Source organism: Argiope bruennichi, chromosome 6 (genome assembly GCF_947563725.1).
Source record: "Argiope bruennichi chromosome 6, qqArgBrue1.1, whole genome shotgun sequence".
Taxonomy (NCBI): Eukaryota; Metazoa; Arthropoda; class Arachnida; order Araneae; family Araneidae; genus Argiope; species Argiope bruennichi.
Window position 1 is genome coordinate 49,337,812 of NC_079156.1, and position 20,046 is coordinate 49,357,857.

At 25.3% G+C, this 20,046-nt stretch overlaps 1 protein-coding gene across 7 annotated transcripts in view; it reads left to right on the forward strand.

The window, feature by feature from the left end:
- LOC129971262 (protein transport protein Sec16B-like) overlaps positions 1–20,046 on the forward strand; it is a 47,693-nt gene that overhangs the window by 19,909 nt on the left and 7,738 nt on the right. For all 7 annotated transcript variants that reach the window (XM_056084857.1, XM_056084862.1, XM_056084859.1 and 4 more), the window contains 14 exons: positions 253–391; positions 1,409–1,687; positions 3,520–3,699; positions 4,255–4,372; positions 4,493–4,604; positions 6,398–6,503; positions 6,614–6,667; positions 6,779–6,865; positions 7,746–7,862; positions 8,261–8,381; positions 9,305–9,442; positions 11,280–11,449; positions 19,041–19,226; positions 19,908–19,997. In XM_056084857.1, coding sequence (XP_055940832.1) covers positions 253–391; positions 1,409–1,687; positions 3,520–3,699; positions 4,255–4,372; positions 4,493–4,604; positions 6,398–6,503; positions 6,614–6,667; positions 6,779–6,865; positions 7,746–7,862; positions 8,261–8,381; positions 9,305–9,442; positions 11,280–11,449; positions 19,041–19,226; positions 19,908–19,997 — 1,897 coding nt within the window. The remainder of the gene's footprint in view (positions 1–252; positions 392–1,408; positions 1,688–3,519; positions 3,700–4,254; positions 4,373–4,492; positions 4,605–6,397; positions 6,504–6,613; positions 6,668–6,778; positions 6,866–7,745; positions 7,863–8,260; positions 8,382–9,304; positions 9,443–11,279; positions 11,450–19,040; positions 19,227–19,907; positions 19,998–20,046) is intronic.

Here is a 20,046-nt window from a genome sequence, read left to right on the forward strand (position 1 = left end):
TAATGAGAGAAGTTGTTTTGAAAAATTTTATTATACAACAAATTATTTACAAATCATATATTTTTAAATCTTTAGTAGTTAAACTTTTAGTTCTAATAAATTTATATTAAGAATAGTATTTTCTATCTATGAATGAAAAATTAAGAGAGATGCTGCTTTTAAATAATTATGATGTTTACATATGAATATTTGTAATTCTTGTATATACAATGGATGAAATAATTACTTTCTAATTTACTTTTATTATTGCAGTGGATTGACTCACAAAAATGATGTAATTGAATTTTGTAATCAAAAAATAAAATCTATTAAATCCTTGGAAGATATTGTGGATAGAGATTCTTATATGTTGCTTTGGGAACTGATGGTGCTCTTGCTCAGACAAAACGGGGTGAGTTTCTGTTTTTCTTTATCATCCAAAATAATTCCTTCCTCAAAAAATAACATATCACCATTACAGTATACTCTTCAGTATCAGCCCTTGGATTGGCTTGCCGAATTAGCCATTATATGAATTCATTTCCTTGCCTACCAATACCAAAAGAGAAAGTTTTTATACCAATAATATGTACTTATTGAGTATTAAATGCTCCATTTATCTCAATGTGAACTTAGTTTCAGTCATTGAATCATAGAAGCAGTTGCTCGTAATGTGTCGAGTTAAAATAGGAGGCTCTGTACTGATAGTTTATATATTTTTATACACTAGTACATTATCAAGAATTTATTAGAGAAAAAGTAAGTTAAAGGATATAAACTGTTCACATTTTAACAAATTCTGTAATTGCTCAGCTTAAATGCTAGAAACATAAACAAAATATTAACGTAAATCATAGGCATAATTCTTAAGAAAATTTACTCAAACTGATTTTATTTTTCATTGATAAATGATTGCACAGATGTGGAAAGGTAACCTTAAGATAAAAGTCAAAGTTTGCAGTTTTTAGGTTTTGAAAAAGTTCTTAATAGATGACTTCATAGACACCTTGCCTTCCTGATTTAATTACGATAAAAGAAAACTAGGCCGGATAGTACGAAAACCGGATAGTCGTGAATTGGATACTTGGGAGTGTACTGTTCTTTGAATTTTTTTTTTATTGTACTATTCAAATGCTATCATTTACAAATTAAACTAATTTTCTAAATTTTGTTTGTATCTTATATATTTAATTAAACAGAAATGGTATGCTAGTTCCAGTTCAAAAAATTTCAAATCTCCATATTTTGATTTCAATGTAAAAATTGATGCAGTTTTATTCTTAAAGAGCATTAAAAGGAAAGGGGGGAAAAAAGAGTAGGTTGACTTATAGAATGAAAGTAATGCTCATTGGAGTCTTATTGGAAAGATCTATTCAAAAGTGCCTGTAGTCATTTTAAATATTTTACTAAAATCTGGTTCTTTTTTCAGTCTGTTGCTGGCAGTGATATTGCAGAACTTTTATTAAGAGATCATGAAATTCTTCGTCCATCTTTACCTTTGAAGCCAGCTGTAGACACTCCACAAGGTGAACATTCTCCTGCTGATGTGAATGATTCTTCCAGTCAGTCACATGCTGGAGATGCTTCTTCTCCTGATGAAGGCATTGTTGTTCTTAGTGATAAAACTGTTCTGAATACTTCTCAAACTGTAGATGTGGACAAACTTACTCGGAAATTTAGGGAATTTCTACTTTTTGGTCATAAAAAGGTACATACTGTTTACAGACTTTTATTGTAATTTCATTTCATAAATAGTATTGTTAAATTGAGTCAAGTGGTAGGTAATATTGTTTTTTCTTTATAAGATCTTCCCTCTCTTAAGTGATATAAGAAAATAGGAATTGAAATTAATTCATTGTTGTATCTTGAATTGTGAACAGCTAGTGAAAGATGTTTATTACATTATAAATGTTAAAAATAAAAAAAAATTTTTAAACACATTTTTTTTTTTTTTTTTTTTGCCAACAAAAAAATTACATTGATATCCAGTTTTTGTTTTTAGTTTATTATGGAAATGCAATCAGAATTGATTGTTAGCTTATAGAACTTAGTAATTGTGATGATTTATATAGGGGGTGGGTGGACTTTTTTTTTTTTTTTTTTTTTTTTTTTTTTTGTTTTAATGTTTTCAACATAGAAGATGTTTTAAACTGAAGTATATAAATAATTTCTTTGTTACTTAAATTATGAGTTCATTTAAATCATGATAAAATTTTCTGGTACAGATCTACAATATTTAATTTCTTTCTGTTAAGTGCACTGATTGTTCTTGCACTGACTTTGAGCTTTTAAATTAATTTCTTTATTTGTTCACAATAACATTTTAGATTCTAATTATGCTAAGATAATCCTTCCTGGTCTCTCAACCATAAGGATAATTCATACAATATTATTAAACCAGTTAGAGATTAATAATATTATAATTTAAACAATATTATTAATCTTTTTTTTTTATGTTCCCCTCAGAAAAAATAATTTATTTAAAATGAAAGAAACTAGTCTTTAATGTATTGATTCAGTTCTCTAATTTTTTTACACAGTGTTACCTTAGTTTTATTATTGTTATTCTGTTTATAAAGCTTAGGGGGGGGGGAAGACTCATTTGATGTCATTAATTGAGTGTAACAGTCATGTACCAAGTAAATTAAGGTGTAGTTTTTTACAGATTCCCAAATTTATAGATTTTTATTTAAATTTAAATGAAATCCATTTCCATGAATTATTATTTCCTGTTTGTCCAAATGAGTGTGAATACAATTTCAAAATATAAAGCACTAAATCAGTTAAATTTGACACCCAATTTTTTTAATATCTAAAATATTGATCTATATCAAAATTTACAACTAAATCCATCAATAATTTGAGCCTCTATCAGTCTATATATTGGTATGTGTGTAAACAGTATAACAAAGAAATGCAACTGCTTAAATAAATGAAATTTAGTAAGTTATCTTGTTTCTAAAATTCTAGTGCAATTCTAATTTTGTGTTAGTAAATTAGCAAATATCTTTTTCTAGTTAAATTATTTTATTACAATATAGTTAACAGCATTAAGATGTGCAAAGGAAGTCATTTTATAGAATTTTTTAAATGTATAAAGAACCATAACTTAATTTTAATATTGGTGAAAGGTAGGTATCAATTCCTGCTGGTATTTTATGTTTTTATAAAATAGGACACTTGCTTAGTACTTAAGACTTATAAATTCCATTGAATTCATAATTCTGTAATATAAAAATGTTATTTTAAATTCAGTTCTTATTTTTTTTTTTTCTATAAAGGTGCTTAAAAAGTATTTATAAAGATTATCTTTTAAGATAATATTTGTCTATGCTGATATATGATTGTAATTTTTTTATAACATTTACCTGTGAAGTGTATATATATGAATTCAAAATAGTTATGTATTTAGTTTACTAATTTGTATGGTTTGCGTTTGAAGACTTGAGTATAAATGTGGAAATGCATTATATTTCATTGTATCATTTCAAATTTTCTTCCTTTCTCTCTCTTCTAGTTTTAAATATTAACTCTTTTCAGGATGCTTTGGAATGGGCCATGAAACATGGACTTTGGGGACATGCTTTATTTTTAGCATCCAAAATGGATGTAAGAACCTATGCAAATGTCATGACTAGATTTGCAAATTCTTTAGCCTTAAATGATCCACTTCAGACCCTCTACCAGTTGATGTCGGGAAGACAGCCATTGGCAGTTACAGTAAGAATTATTAAAAAAAAATATTTATATGTTGTTTTTCTGCTATGAATAATTAACTATGAATTCTTATGAACTTTGTGCATTTTGATAAAGTAAATATGTATCATGCTAGTGATTTAATTTAATATGTTGAATTTTAAACCTTATTATTTTGGGCAAAATGTTTAACTGAAAATAGGAAGATTTTGTTTGGTTTTAAAAAGCTTTAATTCCTGTTATTTTAGTGATAAAATAGCAATTCATTCAACAACTCTTTGGAACAATATATATACATATGAATTTATTCAAAATAATTAGATAAAAATTTAATTTTCCATCATATACTTAGATCGATTGCTGGGTCTTAGATCATGTTTGGACAAAAGTGTGATTTCAATATTTCTTTCATTAGATTTCTATTAAATTAAATACAGCTTCTTAATCAAACATAACATCGATATTTGAGTTGTATTTATTTTTAAATTGTAAAGGAAGAACTTGATTAAAAAATATTTGTTTTTACCAGCTTTTATAAAAGAAGATTAAAACATTTATGCTTTTATTTAATATTTTTAGAATGTAGCTGATAAAAGATGGGGCGATTGGCGACCACATTTGGCTATGATTTTATCAAATCCTTCAGGACAACCTGATGTAGATTCTCGAAGTATTACTACTTTGGGTGATACATTAGGTAATTATCATTTTATGTTTTTAATTTTTATTCATCTATGGTACAAGGTAAAAGTATCAGGTAAATTGTGTTAATATTTAATTCTTGTACAATCAATGAATGCTTTATTTTTGTTATTAGCAAGTAAAGGCTGTCTTTGTGCTGCTCATTTCTGTTACATTATGGCTCAAGTGGACTTTGGAACCTATGAACAAAAGAACAGTAAATTGGTCCTCCTCACTGCTGATCATTCGTGAGTTTTTTTTTTTTTTGTTTTTTGAAATCTAAATAATCTCCTTAAAATGTTTAAAAGTGTCATGAAATTTCAGAGTTATGGGTATCTGATCATAAATTTTTGACTGAAATAGCTAATTTAGATTCTGTATATATTTAAGCCATCTCTAATGCAAGGGTTTTCCTTACATTCTTGTTCAGCATTAGTTCTAATTAATTAAGAGTATTGCATTATTTCCAGTAAATGTTCAATTTTTTTAAAGTCCCTATTTCCTTTGAGTTGACAATTGTATTTCCTATAATGCATAATTTTTTTTTCAAGTTTATATGTTATTTTTTATTATAAGATTACTGATAACAACTTGCACAATTTTATAGGAATTGCATGTTTGATATCTGTAATGAATATTTTATAATAAAACAGTTTTTTCCCTATTACTTTGACAAGCATTGTTAATTTATTTCTAAATATATTATTTTTTATAATTAAAACTAGGCAAATTTTGGTTTAGACTGTATCTTGTATTACAATCTTGTATTTATATTAACATAGTGCAGTATCTCTTGAAACAGTCAACATTTTGTATGCAAGTGTGTAAAAACACACATACATATTTGTAATAGTAAAGTGTAAAAAATATATATAATAATACTGATGAACTGTTCTAAAATTTAAGGGGGTGGGGTGGAACTGAACACATAAAAATATGGAATATGAAAAAGCTCTTAAAAAGCCCACATAAATATTATTCAGTTTCTACATAGCATGCAGTAAATTGTAGCAAGTAACAATGCTACTTGTCCCTCTATAATATTTTCTTGTATGTATGTAAATGTATTTTTAGCATAATGCTTTTGCACTTGCTCTGAAAAATCATATCAGTATGTTAGAGAAAATGATATAATGAGCTTGAACTCTTGAAGTGCTGTGATAAAGCATGAATAGCTTATTCTCTTTAAACAGGCATTATTTATGTTGAACCCAGATTTGATAGAAAGCCAAAAAATGCTAGATTACTCTTAGTCCAGTCAAATTGTGAAGAAAAGTATGAAAACAGCAATATTTTTTTGTACACGATCTTATACTAAATAGCAAGTTCTTCTAAACATGCACAAAAGTACTTATAGGTGTTTTTCAAGCACTCAGTATATTTTTTCTTCCAACAAAGTCAAATTTTTAAAGAAATATTGTAGTTTGCGATCCGACATTTTTACTATTTCTTTCTTTGCAAGCAAAATTTCAAAAGTTTTGCTAAAATTTTTTAAAAAGAAAACATTTTCCCAAGTTTGCATTTTTTTAAACTTTATTTCTAAACTAATTAATCAATGTTTGACTGCACATTTTATATCTTCTTGATACCTATAACTTTTTTTCTTGGATTGATAGCTTTTTTTTTTAAATTTATTAAAAGGCAAAAAAGAAAAAAAGCTGTCTCAATTTCTGTCCTTAGTTTTCATCTGCTACTTTTTCATCAAAATTATATTTTCTATGTTCTTTTGAATATTATCATGAAAAATGAACATATTTCAAGTATTTAAAGTTAACTGAGATGACATTCTTTAAATATAATGAAGATATAAAGAGTTACTTATGACTTCAGAGATTCGAAATGGAAACATTTGGCTTGGAGATGAGCCTTCTATTTCTTGGATAATTATGATTAATGATTTTATAAAAATGTTTTTGCTTCTTTTGTAGCGGCATTTAAAGAAACATTTTATTTTCCAAGTCTGAAAAAATAAACTTCTGTTGAATTTTTGAAAGATAACTTATAAAATTGATAATATATAATTACTTTTATTTTTTCTTAGGTTACCATTTGAAGAATTTGCGTCGAATGAAGCCATACAGCTCACTGAAATTTATGAATATGCCCAAAGCTTAGCAAATTCTAATTATATGCTAGTACATTTGCAAGTATGTTGAATGCTTTTTTTAAATATGTTTAGTCATAGCTTTACCTATTATGCTTTACATATATATAAGGTGTTACTTTGCTGCTAATTGGATTTGTTCTTTTTATATAGTTATATAAATTCCTGTATGCATTACGATTAGTGGAACATGGATTTTTAGAAGAGGTAATGTATAAACAATTTCTTATAATTTCTATAGCTATTTCAGTTTGTCAGATTTTATATTGCTTTATTATTAAGTGAATGATGTACCTACCTATTTAATTTTTATCATAGGCTCTTCATTATTGTGAAATTATTTCTACAAAAGTTCAAGAACATCCACATTTATTCCAGTTAGATTTCCTTTCTGAAGTATATAAAGTAAGATTTCTTTATTATTCTTTTTATCCTTGTAATTCATATTTTCGAGTTTTCCTTAATTACAATTGTGACAATATGTTTGAGTCTCAAGTACTGTGTTTAGATATTAACCCAACATACAATTAAGGTAGTACTATATAATATAATATGGATTGTATAAAAGAATGCCACTGCAAAAATTAAAGTTATTCAATTCAAAATATATGATAAAAGAAAAAAAAAAAATGAAAAAGCTGTTGCAAGAAAAAAGCCTGCACATATTTTTTTTTTTTTTTTCTGATTGCTATGCTATTTAAAACTATATCTACTCTTTTGAATATTAATTATTTAAAGCTGAAGAATATGTCTCTTTTTTGGATGGACACTTCTAAGACAGTTTCCTAGATTAGATACTATATATGTATAATTTTTGTATCATCATTTGTTGTTATGTAATATAATAGCAAATGACAAAACAAAAAAATTGGCTTCTTCATGTAGAAAAAATAAGGAATGTAATATAAAGATAAAATTTATTATAAATGTGTTAATAATTACATGTTATATAAATTTTTCATTAATATTCACATCATTATGCATATGTTTCGAGTTATTTTGCTGGTCAAACTTGCACATACGCAAAGTTGCATACTTTGCTTATAATTTATTTTCAAATAATATAAGTTTCAATGCCCAATATATATATTTTTATTGTATGTACTGTATTTATGTAATATGTGTAATTTTAAAAAATGATATGTATGCATTATTTTGCAAATATATTAAAAAAGAAACAGTAATGTTTAGAGTTTCCAACATTTTGTATCCTATTTTAAATCCTTCAAATGATAAGTCTTTAAAATTTTAATAAAATATATTTACTTTTTTTTCTTCTTTTTAGTTAGCCACACAATTGAAATATCATGACCCTCACTTTTTGAGAGGTCAAGGAGAATTTGAAGATCAAGAAGATCCAGATTGGATAAAGAATTTAACTGCCTTAGTTCAAAATTTTAATGTATGAACATTTGTTTTTTGAAAAATATTTTTTTAGTAATAAATGTTACAATAATTTTGTAATAGTCTTTTATTTTTAATTGCTAAAGAATATTATACATATGTATATCAAATTGGTATCCTGAATTTTAAACCTGTAAGATTTTATTGTTGTTGTATAATTTATTGATTACTTATTATTATTCATATTTATAATTATTGAAATTAGTTTTTACTGGCTGAAATCTTATTGCATGCAATGTAATACGTTATTTACTTAAACTTTATTAAGAAATTTAATTCACTATTTATTGTTTTTATGGAAGAAATATTATCTTTTAATTAGATTAATATTATATAGAAATAAGAGGCTGGATTTTTTTCATCTGTTGATTAGTTTTTAATTTATCATGTTTATAGAATTTTTCATTTGGAGATCAGCAACTTCAACAACAGCAAATGTATATTGAGCAACCAACAACAGAAATTGATTCAAATCAGAACACTAATAATTTGCAATTCCCTTCTCCTACATCTGAAAGTAAGCATAATTTCTAAATCATATATTACATTTCTGCAAATAATTAGTTATTTTATTATAAAAAACATTATTATTCTTCATAGCTGTGTTTTTAAAAAGCAGAAAAATGTGCTTTACAATCTAACAATTTTAAGACATTTCTAGTGGATTTAATTTGTGATTAAGCATATCCTATGAATGTATATACACTTTGAGTAATTATCACCTGAAGAATTGTTAATACACTTTAAAGTTTCACAACTCAAATGTAAAATTCTATTTTTCGAAGTGTTCAACTTATTGATTGTTGTTAATAATCATCTGTACTGTTAATAAAACTGACAGCAGAATTGCAGATGATCCTAAGTATATCAATTGGCTTTGGGAGGGTGGATTTTCTTTCAAGGAATGCTCTCAGCTCATTATTTATAACTGGTATTGAACTATAAACATTATCCCACAGAAAGAAATTTTTGGTGAATTTATGAGAAACTCAATGCTGTATTTTCTCTCTAACAATCTATTCACTACAGTTCCATTAAGAGGTTCTTCCATTTTCATTGCAATGTACAGAGATGGCCCAGTGTGATGCCAATACCATTCTTCTCGAGATTTCTTAAATGTTTGGCATAAACATCAAATTGCTGTATTCTCAAAGATAGATCCATTTAATTTAAATATGCATGATTTATAAAAAATAAAAAACACTAATATTATTTTAGTTAGAAATATGATGGGAAATAAATGATCTAATACAATTCAAAGTTTTTACTTCAAAACATAAAGGGAAAATTGAAAGCATTTTGAAATTTTAGATTCTCATTCCAGTCTTGTAATTCATAAAAAGTGTGAATATATGAGAGTTGTAAGAAGCAAAATGTCCATTGTACTTCTTTTTAAGTATTATACGATTTATTGTATTAATATGCAATTTCTTTAAACAGATGTGCCCTTCCAGAATGTGCCTACCAATAATATTCAAAATGAAACAACAAATGCATATAATCATGTAAACTATTACCAAAATACAAATTGGAATCAACAAAATAATGTTCAAAATGCAACATTTTCTTCAAATAATAGTATGTATATATTTTTTGTTTTGTTATCATATATTTGTACTAACTATTCAGTAACCACAGTTTCATTTTATAAAAATGTATTAATCATACTATACATTTATCTGATTTTTTTAAAAAAAAGTATTGCTATTAACTTTTTAATGTTTTCCTTGTTGTATTACTATGCACTTTATAGAATGATTTTTTTTTGTTGCAATTATTATAATCTGTTATATCATGTTTCTTATTATAGTAAGACTTTTAAAGATTAATTAGAGTGCAAAAGCTCCTAATTAAATCCCGACTTATTTTAAAATATTTATATTGGACTAAATGATATGCCCAGCATTGATAGGGATTAAAATCTTTTCATATATAATATTTTTAATGTAGAAACTAATTTTGTATAAAATATAAATTACAAAAAAAAAAAAAAAAAAGTTTCAGTACAAAATTGTGGTACAGTACAAAGTCTTACTATTGCCCAGTAAAAGAGTGTCTTTAAATTTCCTTATTTCAAAATCATCTGTTTTGAATTTTCTTTAAAAATTAATAACAGTTGAAAGCAAAAAAATTGCACAAATATAAAAATTATATCATTGAATATATAAAACCTTTAATTTTTAAGATTGTGCAAATTTTTTCAAAATAATTTCCTGTTAAGTTTCTTTGGGGGGGAGGGGAGAGACAAAATAGATCATTTCTCATAGTCTGAATCTACTACTGCCATCAAGCATTTCATTTGCACATAAGAGCTTTGTTTCTTGCCTCCGTTTGAGTTCTTTTCACTGTTGTTCTTTTAACTGTTGTTAAATCACTCCTTGAAATAATTCAACTTTTTATAAATGATAGGTATCAAAATAAAATAGAAATTAAAAAAAACTTTTTTTATAGTTATTCTAAATTAGCATTGAATTTAATGCATAAATCTTTTAAATTAATAACAATTGCAAGAGTTATTGTACAGAAATGGATATCGTTGAAAGGGTAAATTTTTAATTTTAAGATAGTTTATGGAAAATTATTCCTGTCAAAATATTTTTAAAGTTACTGTGGAAAAAAGTCACAATTTTGCTTAAATTATATTTTTTAGCTTACTTTTAGTTAATTAAATATTTAATTATTTTCTTGATAACTTGATAGTATTATTTTTCTTGTTAAATAAGTGGCTAAAATTTGATTTTGAACTATTTGAATAGGAGATATGAACATGTATAGCCACAATGACTTATTTATATTTTGGTAGTAATTTTTATTTATGTGGTGTAATGTGAATGTAAAAGACATGTGCATACTATATTAGTAACAAACAAAAAGAACAAACACGTCAGTCAGATTCTGCCAATTAGATCTAAAATCCTCGAATTCTAGCTTTTTTAAAGTTACTGTACTTTTTAAGTTATTTTTTTATTTTAGTATTATACTGTAACGTGATTTGTTAATTTTCATTAGCTTGATACTAGCTATTATATCTATCAAAAATTCAATTTTTTTCATTAAGCATAACAATAATAAAATGTACTGTAAATTTATGCAACACAGTTATGTTTTGAAATTTGCTATTCTTTTATATTTACTATGCTTGCCATATTTTTTAATAATAGCTGTGTTAACAGAAATTTCTTTTTAAGCCAGCATTTATCTTTGTTTGCAATTGCTTTCGAGTTGTTGAGAAAATAGACATATCATTATAAATGTATTCATTAATGAAAGGCTTTTCTTAATTATCTTTTATGGTGTGTATTTATTTCTTAATGTTTATCGTTTCTGTTAAATAGCAGCTAAGGTTATTGTTCATTATATTGCCTAATCTAAAATTTCTATGAAATATCAAAAAGTAAACTTCTATTCTTTGTAGGTCCACTTGACAGTGGAGGGTATTATCAAGGTGAGACTGCAACAAATCAAAATAGTTTTTATCGACAAAATAGCATTCCAAGTCATGAAGAAAATGAAACTACTGATGTGCCATCATCTCCTGTAACACAAACTTCACCATTTGATTATTTCTCTAGTGGAGCACAGCAGGTAATAGTCATGATAATTTTAAAATTTTATGGCTATCTAATGTTTGAATGATTTTCATGATTGACAGTAAATGGAGTTGAGATTATCTGTTAAAATTTTTTGTTTATTATATGTGATAATGCTTCAATTTGTACCTTGTTTCATTAAAAAAATTGCTTATTTTTTTTCTAAACATTAAATTTTTTAAGATTTATTCATACTTTATTAGCAATGAAATAAATAGCTAAATTATGTATAAAATTTAAGAACATTGGTTGATTTCTTGTATTTAGAATTTTTCCTCATCTTGAATCCAGATTATTTAGTTGCGCTAAATTATTAATAACATTTTGAAATATTATTTGAGTTCATTTGTTTTCTGGTCTGGAATAATAATAATAAAGAAAAACTTATTAATAATTTTAAGCAATTTTGCTTCATTTCATGTTATTTTCCTCTTTTGTAAAATCATTTTTGAAAAGTCTAAAAGTGTGTTGCTTGCAGTGAGTTTAAAAAATTTTTTTCTCATCTGATATTTAGTTATGTTATCAAGAAATAAAAGTATTCCATAATGTAGGCCGTAGGATTATCTTTAAAAAAATATGTTTACAAATCTAGATTCTAAATCATTGAGATAATTGTTTTTAAATATTAATGATTCATTTTATAATTTTAGAGTTATTTGAAAATGCTGAAAGTGTTTTTTCATGTACTAAAATATATATTTGTTGGAGGAAAATTTCTTCTTATTTAAAATATAATTTTATTGTTAATACCCTATTTTGATATAATATTTTGGATGATTTTACTCATTCCTAATTCTTTTTCATAATTCTTTGACAAATTATCAATTTCTTTAGTTCCATTGGGAAATGGAACTCCGGAAATTGATAATTTGTCAAAGAGAGAAGAGTTTTACAATTACAATGGAACTCCGGAAATTGATAATTTGTCAAAGAGAGAAGAGTTTTACAATTTTTGTTTCATTTCCATTGGGAAATGAAACAAAAATTGTAAAACTCTTCTCATTGATTAGATAAAAAAGATTATTGCTTTAAAAATATGTGTAGTGCATTTGAAAACTTGGAATACTTTTGCTATTTTTATAAAAAAATTTGCTTTTTTAAATGTTGATTAATCAAAAACTTTATTTATTCATGTGTTTTAATTTTGCAAAATTTAATTGAATAAAAAGTATTCATGCTCTAAAATGTTGCAATTTTAATTAAAAAGAAAATTTTTAAGTGCTATAAATGCTTATAATTTACAAATTAGATTAGTATTAAAAATGAATAAGTTCTTTCTTTTGTTAAATTGCAATTATAAAGCTTAATTATTTATAAAGTAACTTATGTTAAGTGAGTTCTTTTTTTATGTACAGCATTTTAACTGTTTAATTTATGCATTTTTTTAGTTTTTTTTAAAGCTATTTATTTTTTATAATGTTGTGCCATTTAAGTTCTAAGTTCATTGCAGCATGATAGTGTAGGAGAGCAGCAATATTTATTTTATGCAATTTCTTTCAGTTTACTTTTTGTAATATTTATGTGAAGATTTTTTTAGTATTAATTATTGACATTAGTTTAGTTCTGCATGGTCATTTAATTTGACAGATGTTAGAAAACAAAGTTTGTACCAAATTCATTCAAAACCTGAAAATCAACACTTTCTATACTAAGAGTAATTTATAAATGAAATAAGAAATTGCACATAATTTTTTTTATTCTTACTCTAGTAAAAAAAGATATATATCCTCTCTTTTAATAAGCATAATCAGTACTATTTTTTGTAATATTTTCCCTAAGTTTAATTTTCCCATATGTATTAATTTTTATTTTATGCAAAGCAAATTATTTTTAATTTTTTCCTTAATATTATCCATAAAACATATGTATACTACAAACAATAGTTTATAGCAAATATATGTAAACTGGCCAACATATTATTATGTAGTTTTACTATTCTGAAATTTTGCTTAAATTGTTAAATCATTGAAGAGTTAGGTTATATTTTTAAAATAAAATTTAAAAAAAATCACCGATTGCAAATATTTTTAAACAAATAATTTTTTCCAAATTTTAAATTAAGTTGTATTTTTTGGGCTGCAATCATAATTTTGTTTTATTACTATTGCAAATGACTGCTAAAAATTTAAGATAATAAATTTATGAGATGTAAATTAGTATTGGTGGATTATGAAAAGGATATATATAATATATAAATAAAATCAGAATGCTTTTTATCCAAATTTTAAAGGTTATTACTATTGCTGTTGATTTAGAAATATTGCTGTTTTAATTTTTTATAATTATTATTATTCCTTTGAAGTAAATTATATCTAATTTTTCAAAGAGTGAAAATACATCCTGTTTGCTATGGCATTAAATAATTTCAGATTGAAAATTAAATTAAGAGTGAGTTGCATGTCAACTGTTTTATCCCACATTACTGATAAAGTTTGATTTTATTTAAGAGGAACAGGAATAGCAATTCTTTAGAATTGCTTATCTTATTTAAATATGTTTTCCTTTAATAGTATTACATTTTTATTATTACAGTAAATAACAAGATGCTTCCGTTTTCATATAAATATATAAGATTTTGTGGCATTAATTTGGTTATTGATAGATAAATTAATATTTTATGATGAGTTATAAATACATTTTTATTACATTTTAAAGGAGATTTAAAATTTAAATCTTTAATTGACATTTATTATAGATTGTAAGTCTCACACTGAATTTTGGAAGTACTGGTTTCCTACTGTAATACCAGAATCTCCTGAAATATTCTCAAAGACATGGGCTGAGTTTGTGTGTTGCTTTTAATGATTCTTTTATATTGTATGAAGTCATGAAAAATTTAGTGCTTATAGATATTTATAGTGCTTTTTGCATAAAAGAAACATATTTTTACTGCAGTTATAAAACTGGCCTTTTATTTATTATTTCTTTAAAATTATGATGTGGCTTGTATTGTTTCGGATCGCACATTGGAATTTTATTAAATTTTCAGTTTACGTAAATAAAATCTCCGATTTGTATTTAACTTGGTGAGATTAGGTTTAATTTTGTAAGCTTTTTTATATATAAATTCACATTCTTTTTTATATAAATTATACACTCATATCTTTCAAAGAAACTCCGTATGATTAGAATTCATATTGAAATAAGTATATTTGAATATTCAGTATGTACATGGTGTGTTTGTGTGGGAAGCACGCATTGTATGAAGTCCTGCAATTTATATCTGGACATTGCTTGTATTTATTTTAATGATACATTGCAGTGATAAAAGTCTAATACAGAAGGTAAATTATATGATAGATGATTTGAAAATATGGTAACTATCAAGATGTCTTTGAAATAAACGTGCAAGAACAAGCAATATATGGATTCCTGTGGACTTGGATCAATTGAAGATAAATGATTATAACTGATATTGAAATCAACATCTTTTTTAACTTGGTTTTATCCCATTGAAAGAAGAAAGGAAGCAAAAAGAAAGGGGGGAAAATTCAATAAATAGTTGAATGCAAATGCAATATATATTTATTATAAAATACGACCTTAAAATAATGTGGCTTTTGAAATCAAGAAGTTGGATATTGCATGTATTTGAAAGAAAACTATACTTTAAAATTACTATTTTGGAAAAAGAAAATTTCATATATTTTATGCACATTTCTCTTTCTTCATCGTTTTAAAATTCTTAGAAGATTCTGATGGCTTGCATGCAGATGTCCTTTCAGCTTGTCCTTATTATATTTTAGCAGTAGCATGGCTTTCTGTTTTGATTTTGCTTATTTTTTTAATTTTGCACTCATTTTTATATGTGATTGCATGGCAATAATATATATCCTTTTCCTTAAAATGTTTTTTATTATGTAAATTTCCTTTTTAATTGAACCATAAAGTTTGGTGAATGCTTAAAAAAATGCTGGAATTTTTGTTTAAGAAAGATAAAATATTCAAAAGGAAAAATGTATGAATTTTCAGATTTTATTTATTTATTTTAATATATATATATTAACTTTATATTCCACTGTTAATTGTTATTTAATATAGTTAGAAATAGTAAGTGAAGTTATTTTGAATATGAATTATTAATTGATGATATTATTTTGGTAATTTAACTTTATAACAATAGCATTAAGATTTAGAACTGTGTACCCTGTTAATGTGATTAAAATTCTATCTCAGTGTCTGTTTTTCCTTTTTAGATTCCAATTTAATTCTGAAGTATTAGTAGAGATTAAAAACTATTTGTTTCATTGATGTAATTTATTGTTACGACACTTAACCCCCCCCCCCTTTTTTTTCTGTTGATTTAGATTTTTTTAAACATGTTTATAAAAAACGTTTGAATGTTTAATATATTTATTTCAACACTAATTTTTGGGTGAAATAATTTCATTAGCTTTTTTTTTGGTGTAAAGAAGAAAATATTTGTTTTAATTTGTTTTTGAGGTTAAAGTCTTAATAAGAAAAAAATAGTTTACTAATGTTAATTACTTCTTTTCTAAGATATGAAATGGATTTCTTTAAGATATAAAGTGTATGTGAAAAATTACTCTTAAAATTTAATTCTGTATTTATTAACAATAAAATGTAGGCTTGTCTCTATTTCATTATGTTGACTGTTTGAAAAATGTCATTCATTTTATTAACCTTGTAACCTTAATAATTAGAGAATTTGGTCTAACATTATTTGACTCCTGTGCTTATACAGTATTATATCTGATTTATATTTAACCTCTTTCTTTTAATATAACCTATAAAAAATTAACTAGTATCAATTTCAAAGTTTTATTCCAAATTTTAATGCTTTAGTTTTATTATGAAATGGGCAAAATTTTTTTTATGTAAAAGTTATTATTTTAAAAAGCAAATATTTTAGAATAAAATGTAGCAGAGTATCTTTTGTGAACACAAATGGAGGGTGGGGGTTACTGTTACCAGCATTTAAATATGCATTCACCTTACGTATATCCCTACACTTATTCTCTCATTTAACAATTTGCTTCCTTATAAAGCTTTACTAACTTTTGCTTTGAATTTGATGCTATGCAGACAGTTTCCTTCTATTTCTCTCATTCCATATCTATCCTGTGTTCTTGTGCTGCTCAGGAATGGAGCTCTGTCCACTCCCTCCCTTCTGTTTCTCTCTCCGATGCCTGTTCCAAATCAGATCTCGAAGCACTGGTTCATAAAGAAGAAACTGAAAGTGATGTTGCTTTGTGTTCCTCTTCCCACAGTACTCCTCTGCATAATTACTTGTTATCCAAAGACAGCATGGATGACCGGCGCATGCTTATGACTCGCTCTGATGTAGTTGATGCCCGTACTTTGAATTCTTGTTTGAAGTCCTCACGATCTCATAACAGCAAACACAAGAAATGCATCAAATTTGATGCAAGTGTGTCCCAGGGTAAGCTTCAAAAAACAGGCATACGACGTCGTAGATTTAGTAAAAAGAAATCTGAAACAATAGATCATAGTGATAGTAGTCTTGAAGGAAGTCCCAGTAAGGAAAAGCATAAAGGTCATCATAAACTTTCATTATTGCAATCTTTAGGCTTTGTGAAATCTAATGATTCATCGACAAAAACATCAAAACGAAAAAGGAAAGCGAAAAAGAAAAATGAAACAATTGAGAAGCTTTTGCAGAGTAAAAAGACATTTGCTATCGATGAACCATGCGATATGAATGAAGAACAGTGGGCACAAAAAGAAAAAACTATGGATGAATCTGTACAGGAAACTAAGAAAATTATTAGCATTTTAAAAAAGTTGTCAGATGAAGAAAAGAAAAATTCCCAGCTTAGTCAGTTAATGGCTAATGAACTTAATAAGAAACCACCTTTGATATTTGGAGGCACTTATCCTATTGATGAGCCTTTTGAATCAGCAGGAATGAAGGCATCTAAAAAACGGTCAAAAGTTCTTTGTGAAGATGATTTTTCGGATAATTTAACAAGCGATACCAAAGCAAATATGTCAAGTAGAAAATCAAAACATACTGTCCAATCTTCTGGTGCAGGATATTATAAAAATGAGGTGAAAAATAGCAAAAGAATTGAACAGTTTTCAAGAGAGAAACTTGCTAAAATGTCTCCTATAGCCTTGTTTAAAAGAAAACATAAATTAGATACAAATGCGAAAGATGATAGTAGCAATACTTCTTGGACTACCACTGCATCATCGAGCCGAGAAAGTTCCAATAAAATTGAAAATGAAAGAAATGTAAGTATTTTCTCTGACCACGTGTAAATCTATGTACAGTAAAACTTTAACCAGAAAAGAAAAATATACCATTATTTAAATTTCATTGTTTCTCACCTTATTTAGAGGTAGGTCAGGTATTTTAGGTAGGTTTCATAGGTAGATGTTTTCTCCTAATTATAAGACAGTTTCTAAAAATATAGGAGAATTCTACTGTACTCTATTCTGATCTTGAAATAATTTGGGCAGACTTTAATTTCTTTTAATATAAATTTATTTTTGGCTCAAATTAATGGCAAAACAATGTAGCTTCAATACATTATGAATGGTATTTAAGCATTATTTTCCCAAGTAATAGTTTTATTAAATCGAAATTACTTTTCTAATTGAAGAATTGAAACTTTATTAGCAGCTTGTCTATTATTTTGTTAAACTAGGAATTGTGTTGTGTATATATTTTCAAATTTCTTGTTAATTATTAATTATAAGATAATGTAGTAGCTTTTTATTAGAATTTCTATAAAATAAATTGATTGCCAGTTTATGTATAAAAAATATTTTATTTATAGTGTAATTTTTCTAATGGTTTAATACTGGTGCATTTAATAATTTTTTTTAAATGTTGATCAAGTTTTTGTTAATTTCAACAACTCGTAACAATTTTATGCCATTCATTTTTATTCATATCAAATTGAAAATTTTTTGATGTATTGAACTTTTAATTGGATAATTTATTTTGTTTGTAGACTTGATAAATTTATAAGTTTTCTTTTATTTTCATTTGATAAAAATTATATTCATATAAAATATTCATATTCATATAAAAATTTGATAAGAAATTTGCATTATTCTGTGTTTGATAGTAATTGCTGGAACATCAATAACTATTCATATATTTTGTTATATAGAAATTGGGGGGGAGACAGATATGAAAGTAGAATCTTTAAATTTAAAATTGTGAATTGTTTTAATAAATTGTACTCTTTGGATATTATAGAATCATTACAGTAATAATATGACCTTTATATTGAATATGTTGTGTATAGAATTTGAAAATATATAATAGGATTTTTTGATTAATTTGAATTTTTATTTGTTAAAATGAGAATTTATTATTTAAATTTATCACACTGAAATAAAATCTTAAAATTCACTTTGTACTGTTTTTTCCAGTTTAACAACTATGTATATCATCTTTTTAAATGGTTGTTTATGAACAACTGCTATGTTATATAGAAATATAAAACACACTTTATTTATTTTCTTCAGAGATTTTTATCATCATAACAAATTTATGCATTTTTTAATGTACTTTATAATTTTTTGTTTTCTTTTAGGAACTGATTTTATTTTTTGAAATTTCTATAACATGATTTTTTTTTAATTAGGCAAATGAAAACAAGCATATATATGAGAGTTCTAATACTTTTAATAAAACTTCTCATCGAGAAAGACGTGACAGTGCTATGAGCTCAGGAAGTAGATACAGTTCTGGTAGCATATCAGTTGCTAATAAAAGCACAGCAAAAGAAACACAGAAACAAGAAACAAAGAAAGATAAATCTACTACACAGGTTAGATTTACATATTTATTATTATTAATTTTTTTAAATTCCTTGTAAAAAGCTTAATTATTAAAGCTTAGTATTTAATTCAATAGGAAAATCTTAGAACTGTTTTGATCATATTTAAATAGTGATGGAATCCATTGAAATAAATTATTGTTTTGAAAATATATTATGAATAATTAATGATTTTTTTGTTAACATGATATTTACGGGTTGGCATATTATCTGTAATCTATGTTATACAATACACATGAAAAACAAACAAACATTTATTTGGACTCATTTCATTTTAGGTAGTAAGTGTTTGCTGAAAAAGTATCTTCTCTTTATATTAAAGGCTAGTTGAAATTTAAATAGTTTTTCTAAAAGTGCATATTGTATGAAAATAATTTTTGCACTATTTAAAAAACTTTCAAGTACCAATTATTTTCATGCAATTTCTCTAATTTAATAAATTTTTTAAAAATATTTTTTATTATATTTTAAAGCAATACTTTTTATTGCTTTGGTTTCTGGATATATATTCCCATGCATTGCAATGATATTAATACTTTTTTTATGCATATTTTTGCTTTAAGGTAATTGTGATTAAATTTTAAAAATAAAATATAAATGGAATCAAGCCTTATTGTGCTCTGATGTTTCAGACTAGAAGTTTTAAATCTATTTTTTCCTCCTTAATTGCAGGCTGGAAAGACTTGGCTTGGAGGTATTTTCAGTAGACTTCTACCTAAAGGTCCTAATCAAATGATTTTACCAGATGACAAAAATCCCACAGTGAGTATGCATTTCTTTCATAATACACATACATTTTATAATATTTATT